The sequence below is a fragment of the Grammomys surdaster genome, unplaced genomic scaffold (genome assembly GCF_004785775.1).
Source record: "Grammomys surdaster isolate TR1022 unplaced genomic scaffold, NIH_TR_1.0 126176, whole genome shotgun sequence".
Classification (NCBI taxonomy): domain Eukaryota; kingdom Metazoa; phylum Chordata; class Mammalia; order Rodentia; family Muridae; genus Grammomys; species Grammomys surdaster.
Genome location: NW_021620983.1, coordinates 3174230 through 3197812, shown reverse-complemented (window position 1 = coordinate 3197812; position 23583 = coordinate 3174230). Strand labels below are relative to the sequence as shown.

The 23583-nt window shown below is 45.8% G+C and overlaps 1 protein-coding gene across 2 annotated transcripts in view; it reads right to left on the bottom strand.

Annotated features, from left to right (window-relative positions):
* Positions 1-23583, bottom strand: part of Itpr2 (inositol 1,4,5-trisphosphate receptor type 2) — a 384041-nt gene that overhangs the window by 173778 nt on the left and 186680 nt on the right. For both annotated transcript variants that reach the window (XM_028757612.1, XM_028757613.1), the window contains exons 33-37: positions 23089-23217; positions 21243-21363; positions 10768-10958; positions 8054-8196; positions 5285-5393 (exon numbers count right to left, since the gene is read on the bottom strand). In XM_028757612.1, coding sequence (XP_028613445.1) covers positions 5285-5393; positions 8054-8196; positions 10768-10958; positions 21243-21363; positions 23089-23217 — 693 coding nt within the window. The remainder of the gene's footprint in view (positions 1-5284; positions 5394-8053; positions 8197-10767; positions 10959-21242; positions 21364-23088; positions 23218-23583) is intronic.

Sequence of the window (23583 nt, the reverse complement as noted above, 5' to 3'; positions counted from 1 at the left end):
AAATCACTTAATTTTCCTTTTTTTTAATTTCCCTTTAACTTCCTTACCCCCTCCCCCCCCCCCCCCCCCCCCACCCCCCCCACCCACCCCCATCCAAATCCCGAGGCCTCATTAGATGCATTACCCTGGCTCCTCATACCAAGCTACCTTGCTATCACATTTCTTTTGCCCTTCCCAGGCTGTGCTTATGTAAGGAGTGGAGTCAGAGGTTTGAAACATAATTAACAACTCAAACAAAAGCTAACAACTGTGAAAAACTGAGCCTCCAGCTCTACTGGGCAGTCTGCAAACAAACACTCAGACTGTTGGTGGTGTTTTGCTTAAAGGAGGGAAGTAACCAGAAAGGCCTTAGAGTCTTGGGCTCCAGGAGGAACCGGCAAGAACCAAGCTGACGAGATGCTGAAGGGCCCGGTACTTGGTAGATGCTCAAAAACCATTAAAACACAGACGAAATGTGGTCTGTAGTCTGAACTGCTTTAACAAAAATGCTCGCTCTCTTCCTCTGCAGCCCGGTGCAGCGTTCCTGCAGCTCCATGGCTGACGTCTCAGTGCAATGAGAGGCAGCCCCACACAGGAACATGGACTCTCACCGTAGACTCTGTAGCTACATGGACTGGGATTTGTCCTGACTCCACTCTGCTCTGCTGTGTAAACTCCGACACAACTGTTGACTTCTCAGTGGTGATTTCACTGTGATTTGATTGTCACGTGGTTTAAATGAATTATGGTGTAAATGCAAATTCTTGAGGACAATCTGTCTGGCTGTGAACAAAAGCCTCCCGGAAGAACCTGTGTCTGCAGACTGATAGATACATTGGAATTTCAGTACTGCGGAGAGACTGGAATTTCGTGGTCTCGGAGGCTAATCACTTTATCCTGAGCTAGCTTTAGCCTTCTGGGACAGCTATTTCTTGTACCGCTCTTTATCTGAACTACCTGTGATGATAATAAAAAAAACGGAGGCAGAAAAATGAGTCGGCAGTCCGAGCTTGACAAAATGAGATGGAATGTAAGCGGCATTTGTTTGAACAGCGTCGCTTAATTCCTGACTCACAGTGCAACACAGCAGAGAAGAGCAGGGGAAACCTGGGATTTGTGTTCACCATCTGCCGGCCTGGAGGCACGAGCCACTTACCGGAACTACCATTACCTGAACACTTCTCCCCCTCCCTTTCTTTTTAGGCTGTTTATTTGCTTGCTTGCTTGTTTATTTATTTATTTTTCGAGACAGGGTTTCTCTGTGTAGCCCTGGCTGTCCTGGAACTCACTCTGTAGACCAGGCTGGCCTCGAACTCAGAAATCCGCCTGCCTCTGCCTCCCGAGTGCTGGGATTAAAGGCGTGCGCCACCACTGCCCGGCTGCATGCCCATGACTTGAGATCTCTAGTTAAAGAACCTGTGAATAAGGCACTTTACATATAAAGGTGAGATTAAATTAAAGATCTCAGCAAGGGTCAGGAGTTATACCAGATTTCTCAAGTCGTTCCAACGTAACCAGAGGTCTTCTACGAGGGAGACAAGAGTCTCACATTGCCCACTCAAGGAAGGGGAAGGAAGAAGAAGAAAGAGAGGGGAGAGTGACTGGGAAGGTTTTCATGAATGGTATTTGAAGACAGAAGAGTCTGTGGTGGTTTGAATGAGAATGGTCCCTGTAGGTTCCTATTTGAATGCTTAGGAACTGGCCATAAGAGATGTGGCCTTGTTAGAGGAAGTGTGTCACTGAGTGTGAGCTTTGGGGTCCCAAATGTTCAACTCTCTCTCTCTCTCTCTCTCTCTCTCTCTCTCTCTCTCTCTCTGTCTCTCTCTCTGCTGCTGCTGCTGCCTTCTGATTCAGATACAGAACTCTTGGCTGCTTCTCCACTACCGTGTCTGCCTGCATGCTGCCATGCTTCCTGCCATGATGCTAATAGACTGAACCTCTGCACCTGAAAGCCAGCCTCAATTAAATGTTGTCCTTATAAGAGCTGTTATGGTCATGGTGTCTGTTCACAGCAACAGAGACCCTAGGACAGGGTACATGAGCCAAGGCATTCAGGAGGCCTCAAAAAAATACACAGGACTAGAAATAAATACAGCCCCACAGCCTCCAGATGGAGTACACCTCTGCCGACACGTTGATCTGATTTTAACCTTTGACCTCCAAATATGAAAGATGGTGAGTTTGTATCATTGTACATTTTAAGACGGTAAAGTGTCAGTGAACAGGGAAGTAAGACAATCATGAAACAACACTTGTTGTTCCACCACTGAAACCCAGGCTTCTCCTAAACCCCCTAGGGACTAGGGACCGGTAGCACGGTCGCTCTGCCCAGCGTGTTACCCAGCACTGGTTCGCTCAGGCTTGGGTCACTCCCATTCACTGGAAAAGATCATTAAGCACCAGGTTTTTAAGAAGCCCGTGGACACCAGGGAGCACCCAGTGCTGTCTGGAGGCAGACACTTGAATCCTTCCATGCTGTTCCCTGGGGACAGGGAGTTGCCTGCTTCTCAAGAACCTAGAAGCTGACTTAAAGCTAAGACTCTCACACTCAAATTTCTGTCTTATTTTGTTCTTAGTAGCCATGGTAATTAGGACGATAAATAAGAACTCCGGCCCTCACTAATCCTTCTACCAATGCTCCCTTGCACACTTACACACACACACACATACACACACACATCTTTATTGTTTTCTTAGAGGTTTATCTGATTCTCTGCTTCTCTGAAGTGCTATGATGGCCAATCCTGGCTGTTGACATCGCACACCTGGGAAGAGGGACCCTCAACTGAAGATTTCCCCATGGATCGGCCTATGGGCATCTGTGGAGCGTGTTCTTGATATGCTAATTGACATGGAAGGCCAGCATAGTTGATACCATCCCTAAGCAAATAGACAAGGCTATATAACAAAGCTTGCTAGCCGTGAAAGCCAGCGGGAGCAAGGCAGTAGACAGCGTCCCTCCATGGCCTCTACTTCAGTTTCTGGCTCCTGACTTGGCATTCCTCGGTGGTGGATGGTGACCCGTAAACCAAATCCTTTCTTCACCCAGGTTCCTTTTGGGTCAGTGTTTTATCACAGTGCCAAACCAGGGCAGGAGTCACATTCTTTTCTTCTTTTTCTTTCTTTTCTCTTTTCTTCTTTTCCTTTCCTTTTCTTTCTTTCTTTTTAATGTTTGCGTGGTTGTTTTGTTTGTATGTGTGTCTTTGACCATTCGTGTGCCTGGTGCCCTCAGAAGTCAGTAAACAGTGTCCGATCTCCTGCAGTCACAGACAGTGTGTCATCTGGGAGAGTGGTCGGTGTTCCTAACCAGAGACATCTCTCCAGCCTCCACATTCTATTGTTATTGTTTTTATTATTATTTTAATGTTTGTTGTAGGCATGAGTGTGTGCATGTTTGAATGTATGTGAATCACTGGGGTTTTCTAGACAGAAGAAAGGAAAGAAAGGGAGAGAGATAAGGAGGGAGAGAGGGAGGGAGGGAGAGAGAACAATGGGGGAGGCTGAACTACTTCAGTGAGCAGGAGCAGGTAGGGAGGATGAGTGGCTAATTTCAGATGGAGCAACTTGGAAGACACTACAACACTCTCGCCTACTGAGAGCAGATTCTCCATGTTCTTCCTTCTTTCCTTTAGAGCATTTGGTATTGATCTGTTGTGTCAAACCAGAAGGCTTGTCAGAAAAACCATGTTGACCTAATTGTTCTCCTCGGAGACATAGGGCACCTGTGAAATCAGCTAACAGCCATTACTGCACTGAGGGGTCACGTGAGAACAGCTGCAAATCCTAAGGAGACCTAAAACTTACACTAAAGTCTGTAAGCTTTTCTTCAATCTTATGTCAAAAAGAACTCCACTCGCTAAAATCACACTGACAACATTTATTTTAATGATTTGTTGTCCATATATAAACAGTGGAACTAAGGCAGAGGGCATTTTGATTAGTAAAGCAAATACCTCATTCTAACAGGCTGTGTCAGGCTGTGTGGTGTGTGTGTGTGTGTGTGTGTGTGTGTGCATGCATACAATCTTGTTGTTGTTCCTCTGTCTCCAGACAGAGTCTCTCCTCGGTCTAGAACTCACCCAGTAGGCCAGGTTACCTCGCCAACCCCCAGGGTCCTCTGCTTCCCCAGCTCTGGGATTACAAGTGTTTGTCATATTTGATGCCAGTTTTCCGAATTGGTTCTGGGAGCTGAGCTTGGGTACTGACACTTATGTGCCAGGAACCTCACACAGCGCCATGTCGCCAACACCCTCTGGTGCAGGACTTTGGAGCAAAGTCCTTCCTACTGACAACCAATATTCCGTTCCATTTTTTTTTTTATAGGATGTGCAAAGGGGAAAACAATCACAGCAGACTTTCTGGAACTAAAAGGCACATGTTTCCACTACCAAGAATTAAACCTTTGCAGTTTTAAAATACCAGATGATTAGCATTTCTGGAAATACTCTACAGATACGCTAAGGCACTTCTGTACAAAATTTTCTTGATGCTTAGCATAGATGAATAGGTAGCTAGCTTTGAAACAGAAAAGGGAAAAAAGTAAGAGGAAACTTCTCAAGATTCTTATTTCTCACTTATGCCTATCAACGTGGTTATCAAAACGCTGCTAGCTACCACTTAATGAGCACCTGAGCTGTCAAGTTTAATGACTGACTGACAATCTATAAGTTGATATTTCTATGAATATCAACTGTGCATTCGTTAAGAATGCACAGCTAAGAATAGAAACCAAGTATTCTCTTTATTTAAAACAAGAGTATTATCTCACAATACTTGGCATTAATATATCAAAAATAACATAAACATGTACTTAAAATTTTAAAAAATCACATGCCAACATGTATAGACACTCTCTATAGGCTGTTGCTAAACAATGCACCTAAATCACCCATCATCCCGCAAGGTCACTTGGAGATTCAGGGGTGCAGCTTCGAGGCAGAGCACTTGCAAGCACAGGGGCCTGGGTTTGATTCCCAGGACCACAAAGGAGGTCTTTCAGCCCAATACTCCATCCAAGAAGACGACGCACATTTCTGAGACAGACTGCAGCACAGTGAACCAGAGAAGTGTTTAGTCCGCTGCAATCAGAGTTCAACACCAAACATGAAGGTAAATGCCATAAAACTGCAACAATGTGGCTAAGAGGAATAACACCCAGGTGTTACCAAACCAATAAGAAGCGCTTGCACAATGGTGCGTTGCACTCCATAGATGCAGCATTCTGGAAATGCTACTTTATTTCAAATGCTAAAAAAAAAAAAAAAAAAAAAAATCTATTTTCAAATGCTGAAAACTAAAGGACTACCTCTTCCATGAAGCTGTCTTTCTTCTCCAGCATCTCCCGTAATGTCTGGAGGATTTTAATGCACAGCTTTTCCTCTTTCTCCATCAGTTTCTTTGTGTGATTAATCAGCCTGAAAGCAAAACATTAAACTTTTAAAAGGACACCCATTTTTCCTCACCAAAATATATACATTATGCTACCTGGGAGGGGGAGCAGAGTGGAGGGCTCAAAGCAAATCGAACACATAATGTCAGAAGTCTGAAAACTATACATCAGCATATATATTTTGCGGAGATATTTATACGTCCCGGTACTTCTCAGGTTCAGCCTCTGATACTCTGAGAAACGGGGAAGCTAACGTCCCCCTTATCCGCCCACTTTGCTAATATGAAAAGATTTACAGCACACTATACACCATCACGTGTTTATCATTTTCTATGCATAATGCTGCATCAATTATTTATCAATTATTCCATCACTGATGTAGGTGGTACCACAGTCTAGCAGGCTTCTCCCCATCCCTCAGTGTACTGTGACCATGCGTGATAGTGCTTGGTAGCCGTGAGCAGCCGCCGTGATTACAGGGAATGGGAGTAACATCAAGACAACTGATCGTTGCTATAATTCAGACAAGAACGGGGCTCTTTTTCCACTGTAATGAAGCATGTGCTAGGGTTCTAGAAGGCTTTCAGTACCGTGGGTGTAACAATCCCAGAGTCAACATCAAGAGAAACGTTTAGACTGGGATGTATAACTCAGTGCCCGCAGATTTCATTGTTAAGAAACTGGTCCTTCATGACCCTGTGAGACACAGCTCTCTAGAGGAACAGCATTGATAATAGCCTGAAGGAAATTATGGGTTCCAGTGTTACAGCAAGAGCACTATGGGATATAACTCCTCGCTTAGAATGAGGGCCACGGGATATAACTGAGAAGCCGCTTCCTCTGGCTAGTGCCCAGCTAATGTTCTCAGCCACCAGAGTTGAGGGAAGGCCCTCCCAAGGATGAAGAATCTCTTCATCCTCACTGCAAGCCAAAATCATACAAAGTTTGCTGAGGAGAAAGGGGGTTCAGACAGGTGACACAACATGCTTCCAGTCACACCATCCTAATGGGGACACCTGGAGATAGACATCTAAGCTCACCCCTACCCTCTTACCCCCCTCCCAGTGAGTGCTGCAATTCTGGGGCTTCAGGACAGAGTCCCAGCATGACACAGGCTGCACACACCCACCCAACATGACAAGAGCCACTAAAATTTACACAGAGATACTTTTAAAAGCCAGTAAACTGGACAAAAAAAAAATCTTTATTCTGTTCCCGGGATTTCTTGGTCGGTGAAGGCATCAAAGAGACAGCACATGAGTTAGAAGATATCAGGGAGTGGGGAGAGGTGGGCCAAGAAGGCGAGCCTGGCCAGGAGACGCTTGGAAACATGGGGGAGTTGTGAGGCTGGTGGCCGGGCCCACATAATGATAAATAGTGAAGAGCAGGCCAGATGTCATATTAAAGAGTCCAGGGTATGGGGCTGACACAGGATTGCTGGTATGTGTGCATGCTGTCTCCGAAGTCCCTCCTTACTGTGTCAGAAATATTTTCACATTTCATAGTTTTTCTAAGTTACAGTCTTATGTTATACTTTGCCTACATAGACCTGAAAATCCAGTGTCTGAAAAACATAGATTCTCCTTCAGAAGAGTAGATGAGGACTTGGGTGAGCCCAAACCAGCTGCCTGGCAGGTGAATGCCCATGCTAATCTAGTCTCTCATCCCACTGCTGGTGACTAAGCTGAGTCCACGTCCTCCCCTGGGGCGGCCCCCCCCCCCCCCCCCGCCCACTCCTGTAGAGCCATCAGTCAGCAGGAACCATGGGTTAGCTTCTCTGCAGGAAGTGGGGGAACTAATTCAGCCCTGGCTGAGGCTCCACGCTCAACAACTCAGCTTCATCAAAGTGCTGTGCTCGGCTGTGCCAAGGCCTGGCGTGGCTAGTAATAAAACTGAGTTCTAGATTTCCAGTCATGACTGCCAATGGAACTCTTGGCTCTTTGGAGGGATGGGAAGTGGTAGGCAGATGACAGTGAATCTGAGCCTCTGGCCATAAAATAATTACCATAACACAGGAGAAGCTTTTAAGTCGATGGAGCAACCCTGCCTCTGCCTGGTGTGGGGTCTGTAATGTATTCCCGCTGCCAAATCCACTCCCTACCTCCGATGTCTCTCCTTCTGGCTTCTCTAATACAGACCACCTCCACCTTCAGCAGGGATCAGAACTGCTCAGTTCTGGCTACTTTAGTCAACTTCCTCCCTCACCCTCACATCCTAGACCTCTGCTGTCCAACAGGGCTCTACAGTAACAGCAACATCCGGTGTCTGTGGTGTTGAGCTGGTAGATACTAGCCATATACAGACTGAATATTAGAGACGTAACTGAGGGGAGAATCGTTATCTCATCTCAATCAACCTAAATTTTAATTTATGTAGCCATGTATGCCTGGTCACTACCACACTGTAGCTCCTTTGTGCCTTGGAGTCGTCTGGAAAGGATCACAGGTGTTCTGGATTTTGTGATCACACGCAGGGTGGAAGCAGACTGCTACAGGCCCTCTCTCCTTCCATCCAGGGATGACCCCTTGGCCTGGCTCCGCCCATCCCCGCACAGATCCCAGCCTGGCTCCGCCCACCCCCCCCCCCGCACCCAGCCTGGCTCCACCCATTCCCCCCTCCCACAGTCCCCAGCCTGGCTCCGCCCACCCCCACCCCTCCCACAGAGCCCAGCCTGGCTCCACTTACTTGGACATGAAGGCACCACATCTTATCCTAGCGTCGCTTCCCTCTGGGAACAGTAGCTCCGGACTGTACAGCACATCCACAAGCACAGAGAACTCGGCCTGCATCATGGGGCTAAACTGCTGTTCCAGGGAGGCCACGACATCCTAAGACGAGGCACAGAAGACCTACATGAACACCGTTCAAGACGACACGCGGAAGAACACTTATCAGGAAAAGATGTGGGAGCTTCATACAAGATGGACTCTGGCTTCCCAGGACACCAGATTTCTGCTGTTTATACCTCAACACAGGCTGATTTCATTCATTCACATTCTCTCCCTCTCCTCCTCGCCCTTCCTCTCCTTCCCCCCTCCCCCAGTATCTGTATATTTTAAAGATTTTTAAATTATGTACATATGAGGGGAGGGGTATGCGCTCATGAATGTGGGTACCTTGCAAGCCAGAAGAGGGTACAGTTAAAAGGAAGGAAATGCTATAAAGGGGGCGTGGCAATGCTATAAGGGGGCGTGGCAATGCTATAAGGGGCGTGGCCATTATATAAAGGGGAATACTCATCAGAAACGGCCACATCTGGTGAAACTGGCTGCTGGATTATCTATTATGGAACAAATAGTGCTTGGGCTGTACTGGGGTGAAGCTGTCCTTCCCTGTAAGTCAGAATTGCCCCCCCCCCCGCCCCGTGATACCAGAATGCCAGCGGCCACCCAGGTTTGCTGTGGAGACTTAAATAAAGCATGTGCCATGGACAGCTCCTGACACACACTGCCCGCCTCTTCATTTCAGATGTCAGCTCCTATTATTACTAAGTGTGCATGAGCCATGAGCTCACCGTTCTCTCATGGGGGGTTACCTCTTCCACCCCCATCTCACCATGCCATGGCTAGTCGCATGGTGACACTTAACTTTATATGGCCACCTTCCCTCGGTTTCTTCTACATCATACTTAACTTTCCACCTGTGTTCCGAGCCCTCTGTCACTAACCCCTGCTTGCTCAGGATCCTTCTTTCTGCTACAGCTCCATCTCCACGGAGACTGCCCATCCGATGCTGCGGTTTTCACCGCTATGCTCACACTACAACATTAAAATTGATACTTCCAGCATAGACATCTGTCCACGCCACTCCAGACTCACACGCCCAGGTATCTGGCTGGCAGACACACTTAGGAATTAGAACAGGCATCTCAAAACTTAAAATTCTCCAGACAGCTATCCAATTCCAAATCCCCGCCCCCCCCCAACCTTCCACTACTTCATGTCTTAGCAAGTGGTGCAATTGTGTCTACCTCAGGGTAATCCTGACTCCTCTCACCTTCGCCCACAATTCATCCATCCATTCATGGCCCTACAAGAAAATCCATCCCGAATCTATCCACTTCACTCCATTAGAGTTGCTGCCTTATTCTTTAAATATTTTATTTTTAATCATGTGTGCATCCGTGTGTGGGTATGTGCACTTGAGTGCAGGTGCCCACAGAGGCCAGAGGTGGTGTTTCCCCCTGGAGCTGGAGTTACCTGTGGTGAGCCACTCAAGGTTAAATGCTAGGAATCAACTCTGGTCCTCGGCACAAGCAGAGCATACTCCATCTCCACTGGAAACCTCTCAAGATTTGCTATCTCACTTACAGCGAAATCCAAATTCCTTGCCAGGGTCAACAACACATGCCACAAGCTGAGTGGCTTACACATGGTAGAGTTGTTTTCACAGCTTGGGAGCAGGAATCCAAGAGTAAGGAATTAGCAGGCTTTGTGCCTATTTCCTGGTACATACGGGGGGGGGGGGGGCACGCTGCAGCGCCCCCGTGTGGTACGGAGGATAAGCACACTGCCTCAGGTCTACAGTATAAGAGAACTATCCTCATTCGTGAGGTCCACCCTTCAGATCCAATCACCTCCCAAAGTGTATGTGTCAGAGTCTTGTCTCAGAATAGTCAGTACGTGACATATCTGGAGACGAGGCCTGGTGTGTCACTAGGATAAAGTGAGTTCATATGAGCCACTGTTTAATCCAATATGACTGAGTGGTGTTCACATAACTGGGACACAGGTGTACACCGGCACAGAGGAAATACCAAGGAGAAGCCAGGCATCTAGAGTCAGGGATGGAGATCTCACTCAAAACTAAGCCCACTGATACCCAGATCTCCCAGCTCCAGAATTATAACAGAATAAATTCCCATTGCTTAAAACATCCTGCCTATGGTGTTCTGTTGTGGCAGTCACAGAAAATTAAAGCCGTGTGCCACATGCTCACTGTGCCTGAACATACAGGCCAGACCATGGACACAGACTTGCCAAAACCGTACAAGGACCTGGTCAAGAGAGGGATTGACTCACTCTGACCAAAGGAATGTAAGTGAACACTAGAAGATAAACTGAGTCAACACTATGAAAACTTAATTTATTACTTGTATTTTTAGAGTAGGCTATTTTTACTAATTTTATTATTAGCATTATAATTATTTTTATATCAAGGACCACTCCATACTAAGAAATTATCAGAGCACATCAGATTATATATGTTCATTAAAAAGTAAGTCAGTCAAGACAATCGCTCCAGAAACTACTCATTTAAAGGGCAGCGGTGGGAAAGGAACACAGAAGAGAGCTTTACCCTAACAAGATGTGGCATTTTCGACCACATAGTATTATGAGACACATTCTAAGAACGCAGAACTTAGAAAATACACATATCACATCATGTTCTCGTTGTACCTGTAACTTTTCAATAATATTTCTGTAATCCCATGCTGGCCCTCCAAGAGCCTCCTTGAAGCGAGGTCCAGAGCGAGCTGAGAGTCTCCAGCCCATGGCCGCTCTCTGCACGGTACTTGAGTGGTTCTTCATGAACAGCGTGTTGACCTGGCTGTCCAGATCGACTGGGATCGCAATCCCACGGTTTTTGGCTGGGGAAAAAAAGAAAAAGACAGGAAGTATTTAGCTCTCAATTTGGTTAAAGTTTTTAAACATTAGCCAAACACACCAACAAACATGAAAGGGTTTTTTTTTTTTTTAAGGAAGGAAATAAAGAATAAAGGAAGGGGAAGGGGAAGGGGGAAGGGGAAAAGGGGAAGGGGAAGGGGAAGGGGAAAGGGAAGGGGAAGGGGAAGGGGAAAGGGAAGGGGAAAGGGAAGGGAAGGGGAAGAGGAGGAAAGGAAAGGAAGCGGTAAGTCTTTCAACTTTCCAACTTTACCATGCAATCTTTTCACATACTTTCAGGCTAAAATCTGCTAAAGTTATTTTAGTCCTTCAGACCAATTAGTAACGTGTGATCACTGAACCTTCAAGATCCTATTGATTTCTCTGTGGTTAATGTTGAGATGTAACTCTACTCCAACATCGACACGGAGATCACTCTAACAAGCATGCAAGATGCTTGTTACCTTCCCAGATGCCAAAGGAAATAAAAACCCAGACAGAAAACACACAGCCAAATCCTGCCAAGCTATTAACTTAATTAGAGGGTGTGTGTGTGTGTGTGTTTACATATGTATATATAATTAGGGGGTTGTGTGTGTGTTTACATGTGTGTATATCTATGTTTACATATGTGTTTATGTATGCCCACAAAACTGCATGCGATCAAATGTCTCACAGCAGAAATAGTGGAAACGTTAAAAGGGGAAAAAAAAAACCTTCCTTGAAAGGTGTTACATGGTGTCTGTCTTTTTTCTACTGACCCACTGACATATGCATCTTAACAGACTTATATCAGAATACTGAGCAACCAGAATGCTTGTCATGAGAAAAAAGAAGTGTGGCATCTCTACCACAGTGAAGAGGTAACTAGGCCATTAGAGAAAAAAAGAGCCCACAAAAGCCTGGACTTGAAGCAGGCCTTCCCAGGAAAACAGCGAGCCAGTAGAAGGTGTGGCCTTGGGCACACTGGGTCATGGGGTACTCAAGAACCCACCCAAATATTAGGGAAAGCAAGCCCTCCTCCTTCTGATTGGCACAACTCAGACGTCCAGTGCATCTGTTCTCACCCAGAGGATAGAGTTAGAGAAATAGAAAAACATTCTCTCAAGAAAGTGGAGAGTGCTGGATGATGCTGTTAAGACTGGCAGAGAAGCAGGACAGAGCTTGACATGACTCCAGGCATCATCAGATAAAGGGCACCTGGGGGTGGGTGTGTGCAAGGGGGCAGGTCCAGGCGAGGGGGGACCACATGGAGACTCCAACCACCAAGCAAGTCTCCCATTAACACCCACTGTGGCTCCCAGCCTGGCTCACAAACACATCTACATGTGTGCACACGCTAGTGCATGCACACACATGCACAGATGCACACACACACATCACACACACAGATGCACATATCTGTGCACACCACACACATAGACACACACACACACCACACACAGATGCATGCATCTGTGCACACCACACACACAGACATACACATCTGTACACACCACACACACAGACACACACATCTGTGCACACCACACACACACGCACAGATGCATGCTCACAAATGGAAGGTCCCCATGTTATTTGCCCAGCCCTTCCCACAGAACTCCAGGTTAGCTTTTCTCATTTCAGCAAGGATTCCAGGCCAGGAATAGACCTTCTAGACTATAGCGGACACTCTCGCAAGCAAGACCCCCTCCCACACACACCACCCACAGCAGCCATTGCCCATGGCTACAACAAAGCCTCGGGGATCACAAATAAAGCCATTAGCATGGAGAACAATGACCTCCTGTAAAACAGACGGTTCAAGACAAAGCGAGCAATATTTAATTCTAATTATTATCCCTAGGAAATCTGAGTAGACACCACACCCAAAAACATTTAAAGAGAGGGAAAAAAATCTTAAAAATTAAAATATGGTTGTAGAAATAAACCTTCTGAAGGTTCACTAAAAAAGAAAAGGATGAGAAGAACCAAAGCAGAAAACTGGAAAAGGAAGCCAGAGAATCTTCTAGAACATACGCATAAAAGACTAAAGGGGGAAATAAAAAGATATGAAGTAGGGTGGGGGCCAGTCCAGGTAAATACAGACCTGAGATCAGGAAGAGACAGACATATTAATTATAAAAAATTAAGAAGTGTATTGAGGGGCTGGAGGGATGGCTCAGGGTAAGAGCCAACAGTGGGAAGCCAGTAGCACAACCAACAAGAAGCAGGGAGGAGAGAAGGAACATGGGGCGGGGTGGGGGGTGGGAGGGTGGTGTCTCCTTGTGATATATGTGAGTGATACTTAGAGCTGCTCAGTCCCTGAACGGACACACATGGGTCACAGTCAGAGTTACAGTGACAGGCACCAGAAGACATATTCTAAATGCTAAACGAAGGAAAGAGGAATGGGAGAGGAGGAGAGGAGAGGGAGGGAGGGAGGGAGGGAGGGAGGGAGGAGGGAGGGAGAGAGGGAAGGAAGAAGGGAAAGAAAGGGAGGAAGGGAGAAAGAGAGAGGGGAAAGGGGTTAGAGGAGAGGAGAATAGAGGAGAAGAGGAGACAGATGGGAAAGAGGGGAACTAAGAGGAGAGAGGGGAGAGGTGGGAAAGAGAAGGGGGTCAGGGAAGAGGGAGGGAAGGAGGGAGGGAGGGAGGGAAGGAAGGAAGGAGGGAGGGAAGAAAGATATAATTAGGTTCTCTTTCATATTAATAGGAAAATATTAGATGGTACTATTTCTGCTGGTGAAAATTCACCACCAGGAAAGTACTATTAAACACTTTGAAACCAGCAATTCCTGCTGCCAACACAGAGCCAGGTACCAACTTAAATACAAGTTCCAGCTGAAGGCTTAGGAACACTGGCAGCTGGGAGCAGCCCTCCTGACCCAGGACACTGCTGTCTAGACTCTTCTAGAACAGACCCCTACTGTCCCTGACAGCTTCCCACAGAAGCACAGAGTGTCTCTGTCCATGTCCCTTGTCCATGTGACATCGAGACATGCTGTTCTCCAGACAGGCAGCCTCCACACTGCCAAGCAACACGAGGTTTTTATAGATACTTAATCTTGGTCCGTAATTAAACTCTGCTGAGACTTTTGCTCTTTCTTGTGCAGTTCCCACATGAGCAGCACTGGCTTTGGAGATCTGAGCAACTGAACACAGAACAGTGCTTCTTCAGGGTCGCTGCCCAAACAACCAAAGTAACAAAGCTTACAGACCTTCGCTTTCCTCACAAGGTGCTGCAGCCAGGCTGTTGGGTCTGCTTAAGATGTGTGCTTATCGCCCCTGAATGGGTCAGACACACTAGATGGCTCCCACCATCTAAGGATAGTTGCTAAGAATACAGCAGACAGGGCTGGAGAGACGGCAGACTGGAGAAGAGTACTTACTTCCATGCGATCTGAGCTCTGTGCTCAGAACCCATGATGCCTTTCTTGCCTCCGAGGTCTGTACTCGCCGCACAAACCCACACACAGACACACAAGATATGCATGAATTAAAACAACAGCAATGAAATGGGTTTTTTTTAAAAATAATATGACATATAAGGAAAAGTCACAGGAATACTTTCCCAAAGACGTCCATGGAAATTTAGTTCAATGATGAGTCTCTGTCCCTTATATGAGTAAATGCTCACAGCCACATGTGTCCAACCCGGGTCTACCTGTGAGTTGGTATGCCACCTAGTCCTCAATGGTGGCACATGGAGGGAAAGCTGAAGGCACTCCACCATTGTGAATATTTTCTGTTCGAATATTTTTCTGTTCCCCAATCTGCATGACGATTCTGACCTAATATCCTGTCTTGATATGAACTGCACAATATGAACACCAGGTAAAACATGCAACTTTCTTGGTCTCGATGTAAACTGTGGCCTATGGTTAAACCGTGGCTTTGAAGCCACAAAAGATTAACCTTGCAATCGAGGAAGATGCCAAGTGCACACAGGACAGTGAGCCAACACTTTAAGGGCTGGAGTGCAGTTCACAGAAGGGCACATGCCCAGCACACATGAAGTGCTTGGTTCAATGCCCAGCATCTCAAGACAACAGCAAACAGATTACATTTTAAATGAACCACCTTTACAAACATGCCCTGAAGCAGATTCTCTGCTCTGTCAATATAATACAGATTATTTAATTACTTCAACATTATTATTATGTAACTACTTCAACATTATTATTAGTTTGAAATCAAAATGGAACTGCTGAGTTAGAGTGTAGGAGGAGCTAAGATGGGAGGAGTAAGGAGAGGAAGAGGAGGAGCAAGGAGAGGAAGAGGAGGAGCAAGGAGAGGAAGAGGAGGAGCAAGGAGAGGAAGAGGAGGAGTAAGGAGAGGAAGAGGAGGAGCAAGGAGAGGAAGAGGAGGAGTAAGGAGAGGAAGGGGCGGAGTAAGGAGAGGAAGAGGAAAAGGAAGAGGAGGAGCTACGGAGAGCAGAGATGTAGGAGGATGGAGAACCACACAGGTATGGAGAGCAGTCGCGGGTAACAACTTATATTTAGGTTAACTAATTGGGAAACAATTCTAATTGTATGGGCATATTATTACTGAGCATTACTAAATATATAAAGCCTTTGATTAATATTTAAGCATTAGAGTCTCATTTTTTCTACCGGGCCTGTGTGGATGGCGGGATGGTCTAGGCGATGCCCAGCCTTGCCACGCTGGCATCTCGTGGGTGGCAGGGCTGGTGTTTCTGGCTGGCCATTTCTAGCTGCAGCGCACACGTGGCCTCCGGCCGAGAAACATGGCAGACGAGTTAGGCCAAGCCGCTGCAGCTTAGATAGCCGGCTTGACCAGCAGCCATTTTTAAGTAATTACTTCAACATTAGATTTCCACGGGTTGGCTAAAATCACCTGGGGTAGGGGTCTGAAAGGAACACTGGGATTACGAAAAAAAAGGCATTTGTCTTATCTCATGCACAGGAACATTGACTGGGGGAAACAAGGTTAAGTCAAGGCGGTGATGCAAACTGAGTTAAACTCCATCAAGCTAGAATGTGGCGTACATAGTGTATACACGGCAGGGTGAATCCCCACGGTTAACAGCAACACTCAGCTAATGAGCCTGCTATGCCCAGTCATTCCTCATGCCTGCCACATGTAATACGGGTCATATTAGAGTTCCTACAAAGAAGTGTTCCTATTTCATCCCTAAGTCAGAACTACTGCCTTGTTAAGAACATGTCACCAGAAGACAGGCATCCAAGTCCCTAACAAATGAGTGGGGGAGGAGAGGGCCGAGGCCTTGCACTTTGCTTTGGGGGACCTTTGCCTAGAGAAAACGACTCTCAAAATTGAGCCACTTTTATTCACGGGTATTTTTATGATGAGGCTAACCTACCTAATTAGGCTTATAAATCCTAAAAAAATTCCTAGATATGACAAGTCTCTTCAGGGGCTTTAGGATGTAATCAAAATCTATTCCTAATTGCAATTCATTAAAAATTTGTGTGTTCTGTGAACGTTTTTAACTAGCTGGAGTCACTGATGGTATCTGCCAGACCAAACCTGCTGCAAACCTTCCGAAAACACGTATCTCGGTGATAGGTGCCATGGAAAAGCGCTTAGATATACACGCTGACAGGTATGGGGGAGAGGCAGCAGGAAGAGTAAGCATTAATTAGAAAATGTGCTTGGTTGTCAGCCCATCAGAACCAGAACAGCTGGAGCTGGGAGCCTGGGGGGGTGGGGGGGGCGTGGGAGGGAGCTGCACCTGTTCTCCTCCGGCACAAAGTCCTCAGAATAAATCCACAGTATTTATGGATTGTGTGTGTGTGTATGAGTGTGCGTGTGTGTGTGCATGTTTGTGTGTTCACCTGTGCGAGGGTGCATGTGTGCACATGCCTGTATAGAGTCCAGAAGACAACTATGACTGTAATTACTGACTCCATCTCTTTTCTGTAGACGAGCTCTCTCGCTAGCCTAGAATTGAGCAAGTAAGCCCGAGGGACCCACCTACCTCTGCCTTGACAGTACTGAAATTAGAGGCACGCGCCACAGGGTCAAGGCTCTTCACACGGCTTTACAGACTGAACGTGTGTCTGAGCTGTAAGGTTTACACAGCCCCGCCCCTGGCTGAACGTCATGGGAGGCCACACTTGTAGACTGCCTGCTGGCTCAAGACACCTGATCTAATCAGAAGGAGGTACTGACTGGGCTCAGAAATGGGTCAGTTTCCAAGAGGGGTGGAGATTCACAACAACCAGCCCTGTGAAGCTGTGGATGTCTCTCTGCTTTCCCATTATACAGATAGGAACATTCACATAGTTGGTCTGCCCTGTGCCCTGCCTCTGCCTTCCTCAGTCCCTTTCTGTCTGTGAAACCCTAACCTTCACTAGGTCACAGGAAGTCATTCTGTTTTATACTGTGAGGGGGTGCCTGATCCTAGAATCACACACAAGTTAATTTAACCTTTATCCCAAATTTGCTGCCATATTGCCTCTTGAAACCAGCCAAGGCAATCTCTCCAGAGCCCATAGATTATTGCAAGTCAACATGCACCTATTCGATGGTTACCATCTCATTGTTAGCGGGATTTAGAAACGCCTAGCAATGTTCTTGGATGTATCCATCGGGGTGTTTCCAGAGACATCTGACCAAGGAAGTAAGACCGCTCCTGACTGAGGTGGCTCCAGCCCAACAGCTGGGGTCCCCAACTGAATAAAAAGGAGTGTTCTGAGCCCCAGCATTTGTCTCTCTGCTTCCTGTCTGTGTGTGTGAGGGGACAGTGGCCTCAGGCTCCTGTGGCCACAGCTAGAGAAACACATGTCACTACACTGTTCCCACCATAGTGGACTATGCCCTCGAAACAGCAACCAAAGACGCTCAGGGAGGGCTTCCTCCTTAAGTCACCTTTGTGGAGAAATTTGTCTCAGTGATGAGAGAGTAACAAATACATTTATTATCCTGTTTACCAGGAACAGATTTCCAGGCTCTGGTGACAAAAACAGCAAAGTCCCTGTTTTCAGAGTCTCCATTTTGAACGAAAAGCCAACAGTAAAGAAGTGAGAAACAAGAGATTTCAGATAGAAGAAATCTCTTGACATGAAGATATGCTTACAGATGACTGAACTACACGACTGAATATGAACTATGAAGATATGCTGATATCACGTGATGTGATATGGTAGACAATGATGGCATGATATGATACGATGAAATGATAATACGAAATATATGGTTCTATGATATGAGGATATAGTCTGATTATAAGGCATGATGTAATATATGAAGATGGTGTAGTATGAAACGATATGCATATAGATAATATATGGGTGAAAATATATAATGACATGATGATACATGTCATATGATGAAGATATGATTGAAGTTATGATGGCATGGTATAATAGGATGTAATATGATAACATGATATGATGTCTTAGTCAGGCTTTCTACTTGTGCACAAAACGTCATGACCAAGAAACAAGTTGGGAAGGAAAGGGTTTATTCAGCTTACACTTCCACATTGCTGTTCATCACCAGAGGAAGTCAGGACAGGAACTCACACAGGGCAGGAACTTGGAGGCAGGAGCTGATGCAGAGGCCATGGAAGATGCTTCTTCCCCTGGCTTGCTCAGGCTGCTTTCTTATAGAACCCAGGACAACAAGCCCAGGGATGGCACCACCCACAGTAGGCCCTCCCACCCTTGATCACTAACTGAGAAAATGCCTTACAGCTGGATCTCACGGGGGCAGTTCCTCAAGGGAAGCTCCTTTCTCTGTGGCAACTCCAGCTTGTGTCAAGTTGACACACAGAACCGGCCAGCACACATGACGATATATAATACTGTCTGACATGAAGATTTGCTGTATGACCTGATGACATGATATGGTGATATAGGATGATACATATGATAGCATGTGATATACAATATAATGTGACATATAATCACATGAAATAGTATAATACATGACGATGTAATATGACATGATGCTATGATATGACATGATGACATAGGATACAATCTAATGCGGCGATATATGATGATATATATATATATATGACATATATATATGATATATATATGACAATATAATGTGATATTATGCAACAAATGAAATAGTATATGACATGATATATGTGATGATATAATATGACATGATGATATGACATGATAACATAGGATAGACGAGTTTACAATCTAATGAGGTGATATATGATATATATCATATACAATATAATAGAGTATACAATCTAATAGAGTATATGACATATGTGATGATATGACAGGATATATTAAACAATGAGGATATCATATATTATTGAATGATATGCTATATGATCATGGTACAATATGACACAATGATATAAATGAAATCATATATGATAACGCTGTAATGTGACATGATGATATGATATGCCATGATAATGTATGAGATGATGGGATGATAAAGAGATGTGTATAATCATATCATGGAACATGACTTTATATGACATCATCTTTCTCTGAGTGTCTTTTTTAAGATTTATTTTTGATTTTTAACTAGGGTTTGTGTGTGTGTACATGTCTGGATTTGTATATGTGAGTACACTGTTCATGGGGACTGGATGAGATCTCCTGACGCTGGAGTGACAAGCTGTTGAGAGCCACCAGATGTGGGTGCAGGTGCGGTACCCAGGTCCTCGGCAAGCGCAGTGCACACTCTTAACTGCTGAGCCGTCTCTCCAGACCCTGTGAGTGTCTACTTGACAGTTGTATCATATTGTTTCACAAACATAATGAGAGAAGAGCCATGCTTGTGACGGCATCAGCTGGGATCAAATAAGAACCACAAGGAAAGTAGAAGCCGCAAGGAAAAGAGCCCACTGTGAGGATGACAGAAAGAATCGGCTTTTGTGAAGAAACTTTAACAAAAATATTTTTGTTTTTTTTTGAGATATGGTTTCATGTAGCTCATGATGTATAGTCTAGCTGACCTTAAACTCCTGATTTTCCTGCCTCTACTTCCCAAATGATGGGACTACAGGTGTGTACCCCCAGGGACCAACCCAAAGAGGAAGATGACAGCCAGCCTCATGTACATAAAGCTGAGACACCTCGTCCCCATCTTCTCAGCTGCGGATCTGGGTAGAACTGTTCTGTAACTTCTGTTCACACGTGTTCTCTTAGCACACAAAAGAACTGAGTTTTTCTGCAAAACTATTCGGCTTTGGCTAGTGCAGAAAATGAAATCTTAAATATGTACTTAGGCTAGTATATTCCCGTGACTCCTCTGGTATCTTGCCATGAAATAACTGATCAGGGAACACCGTGAACACCTCTAAGTTCACATCTGCATGATGAACACACGTGAAGTCCCCAGCCTTCATTAATTCATGAGCCTTTGTTAGTTTGCAGCAAAGGCTCTCTATGTCTCCTTGAGTTTGCAATCCTCCTGCATCACCTCCCATGTAGGATAACAGGTGTACCCCCATGCCTGACTCTATCTGATAGGATGACAGGCGTACTCCCGTCATGAGATTTCTAAGTGCTGTGCATGGCACTTCCTCTGAGTGCTTGGCAGGGTCAAGTGGCATTAGTTCCCAGTGCTCTGCTGAGCACTAAAGGAGGAAGAACAGAGGTGGGGAGAGCAGGAAGTAAAACCTAGAAATCAAATCGGGAGCAAAGGCCGTATGCTATGTGGAAGTGAACACTGTTGTTCCTTTCAACAGTATCTTTTAATAGTTGATATAATTCCTGATTTTGTAACACACACATACACACCACAAAAAAAGACCTCAATATAAAACAAAACAAAATTCCTTCACTGCTATTTTATTATAACTTCAAAAGCAATACATTATTAAAAATTCAATGTCAAAGCATGAGTAAAACGGCTCACTGATCATTCTAGCACTGGGAGGAGTTAGCATTTTACATAAATAAACACTATGCCATGTGAATTTTTAAAATAAAGACTAGGGTATCATGTGTGGCTTTCTCTATCTCTTACACAGCAGGTGCTGGGGTAGCTCCCTCTCTGTGTGTTCCTTCCTTTGCCTTTCAGTTCTGAACACTTCAGGAGGAGTGTAGTGAAGTTAGGGCATGTAAAGCAGCTGTGGTCCAGAGCCCTGGAGACCAGAAAGGAGCTAAAAGTCTGAGGGGGGGAAGGGGACGAGGGGGTCTGAGTGCAGAGAGTCAGCTGAGAGTGAGGAGGTCATCCGGGCCAGGGACAGCCAGCCTAGGGTGTATAGACAAAAGTCTGCATGGAACAGAGTTGCCCACGATACAGACAAAGGCTCTCAGCCACAAGCCTAGTTACCTCAAGAAATGTGTAAAAGTCAAAGCGGACACTGTGACTTACCCACTTCAGCCAGGGCTCTGATACAGGATTCCACCGAGGCTTTCTGGGCTGGGTTGGGCCAGGTGCAGTTGTAAATTCTGAAGGCAGACTGCAGCAGCTGGATGAAGACCGGTTGGTGGGTCTGAAAACGGAAGGAAGTGGTTACCCCGTGCCCCTAAGTCCATGGTACCACTAAGCTCCTAACCCACCAAGGAGGGAGCTGAGTTATACCTTAGCAAACAGGAGTATAAGACAAGGTACCTCGAAGCGTTGTGTGCTTCAGAGCCACTCACAAATACCTAGCATTACGAAAATGTCTCATGTGTCAATGGCATAACAGGAGACAAGCCAGGCACTACAGAAAACTGACCGCTTGGTTTTTCATTATATTTGTGTGTATGTGTGTGTGCACAGTTGTGTATGCAGTGTGCATTGCACAGTGTGTGCAGCATATGTGCACAGTGTGTGCAGAATGTGTACACAAGTGTATGCAGTATTTATGCACAGCATGTGTGCAGCATTGTGTACACAGTGTGTGTGTGCACAGTTGTGTATGCAGTGTGCATTGCAGTGTGTGCAGCATGTGTGCAGTGTGTGCAGAATGTGCACACAAATGTATGTAGTGTGCATGCACAGTGTGTATGCAGCATTGTGTACACAGTGTGTGTGTGAGTGTGTGAGAGTGTGTGAGTGTATGAGAGTGTGTGAGTGTGTGTGTGTGTGTAGGCTAGTGGCTGACCTCAGTTAGCTTCCTCTATCACTGTCCACTTTGTTTTGGTGGGCAGGATCACTCACTAAACCTAAAGCCGCTCTGGCTAGACCTGACTGGCCTCTGAGGTCCAGGCCCACCCGTCTCTGATCTTGCACAGACGCACCAGCTTGGGTGTCTGGCTTTTACATGAGTTCTGGGGAATCAAACTCACATCCTTGTTTTCACAACAAGCATTCTGTCCCCTCCTCAGCCCTTTAACTATATTCCTAATAAAAAAAAATCTGGGGTCCACCTGTCTCCGACCTGTGGTGCTGAGAATTATTTTTATTAGTCATTAATTTTCCTTTTGGAACGTGAGTTTTAATAAGCCCCCCTATAGATATGCCACGATGTATTTTGCTGTTTCCTTACCTGTGGACATTTCAGGTTGAGAAGTATAAATATGTTTAAGTATTAATAAGGATTTGTATGAAAAACCTCAATATGCCAACCTTTAAGATCAATTACTATCTTAAAGCAAGTAGCAGGTGGGCCAGGTGCAGGTCCACCTGAACAGTCAGCCGTTATCTCAAGACTCAGCCCTCCACAGACGGATGTGAAGCCTCTGGCAGTGCTTGGAAAATGGGAAATGACTTGCCTGCAAGAGGGGGTCTCTGTGTGTAAAATAAAGTTGGGGTTCCGGGAGGGGCAGCAAGAGGGGTGCAGGAATAGGAAGGAAGCAAGGGGGTAAGGGGGAGGGCAGGGGGTAGGAGGGAGAGTAGAGGGTGGATGGGGCCATCATCTGTCAATCTGATTAAATCATGCATAAACTGGATTGCTTGCTAAAGTGTAAATTTCAAAGTGAGTCAGAAAAGACAAAATAGCAAAAGCTAAGAGATGTGAAAACACAGGGCCCAAAGAAGAGAGGAGAGCACAGAACATGAGAACATACAACCACGCCTACAGGTAAATGCTACCCAGTCCCCTGTGATCCCATTCCCCTGCCTTACTATGAATAAGTTAATGCTAAGATGAACTCTGGCCGAGTGAGAAAGAGGCACAGTGTCTGGTGATTATCCAGTGTCGGAAAGGCCTTCCTAGAAGACTGCAGTTCGTCTCGGGCATAGGAGAGAAGTGCCCTGCAGCAGAGTGCTCCCTGACACTGGGTTCAGCTACCTGGAGGCTGGTACTATTGTCCGAAAATGGCGAGTTGAAGAAACCGCTCACGATGTTCATGACTGACTCTGTCACACACCTCTCCAGAAAGGTGTCTGCGTGTTTCCTGTCCGTGGTGGTGTTACAGACCTGAAGAGAAAGGTAAGCACATTCTCAAATTATAAATCGGTAGAGGAACCTTCTGAAAGTCACCCTGCAGAGTTCTCCACAGCTATTTCTATGCTTTTGTGAAGCTGCTCCCGATGGGAAGATTTTCGTCCAAATCCACTAAGACATCCGTCTGTGGCACCTTCCCCCTCGGCCTCTATCACTTCATACCTCCAGGCCCTGGGTTCACTTGCCCTTTTCTCTATCTTCGCCCTATAACCTGTCCCTTGGTCCACAAGCTTGATTTTGATGAAAGCCACATCCATTCACGGAGAGGAAGCTCAAGAACAGAGCCATATAACCAGATGAAAGTAATTCGTGGGAGGTGTTGACATTTGCCTGTGGAAT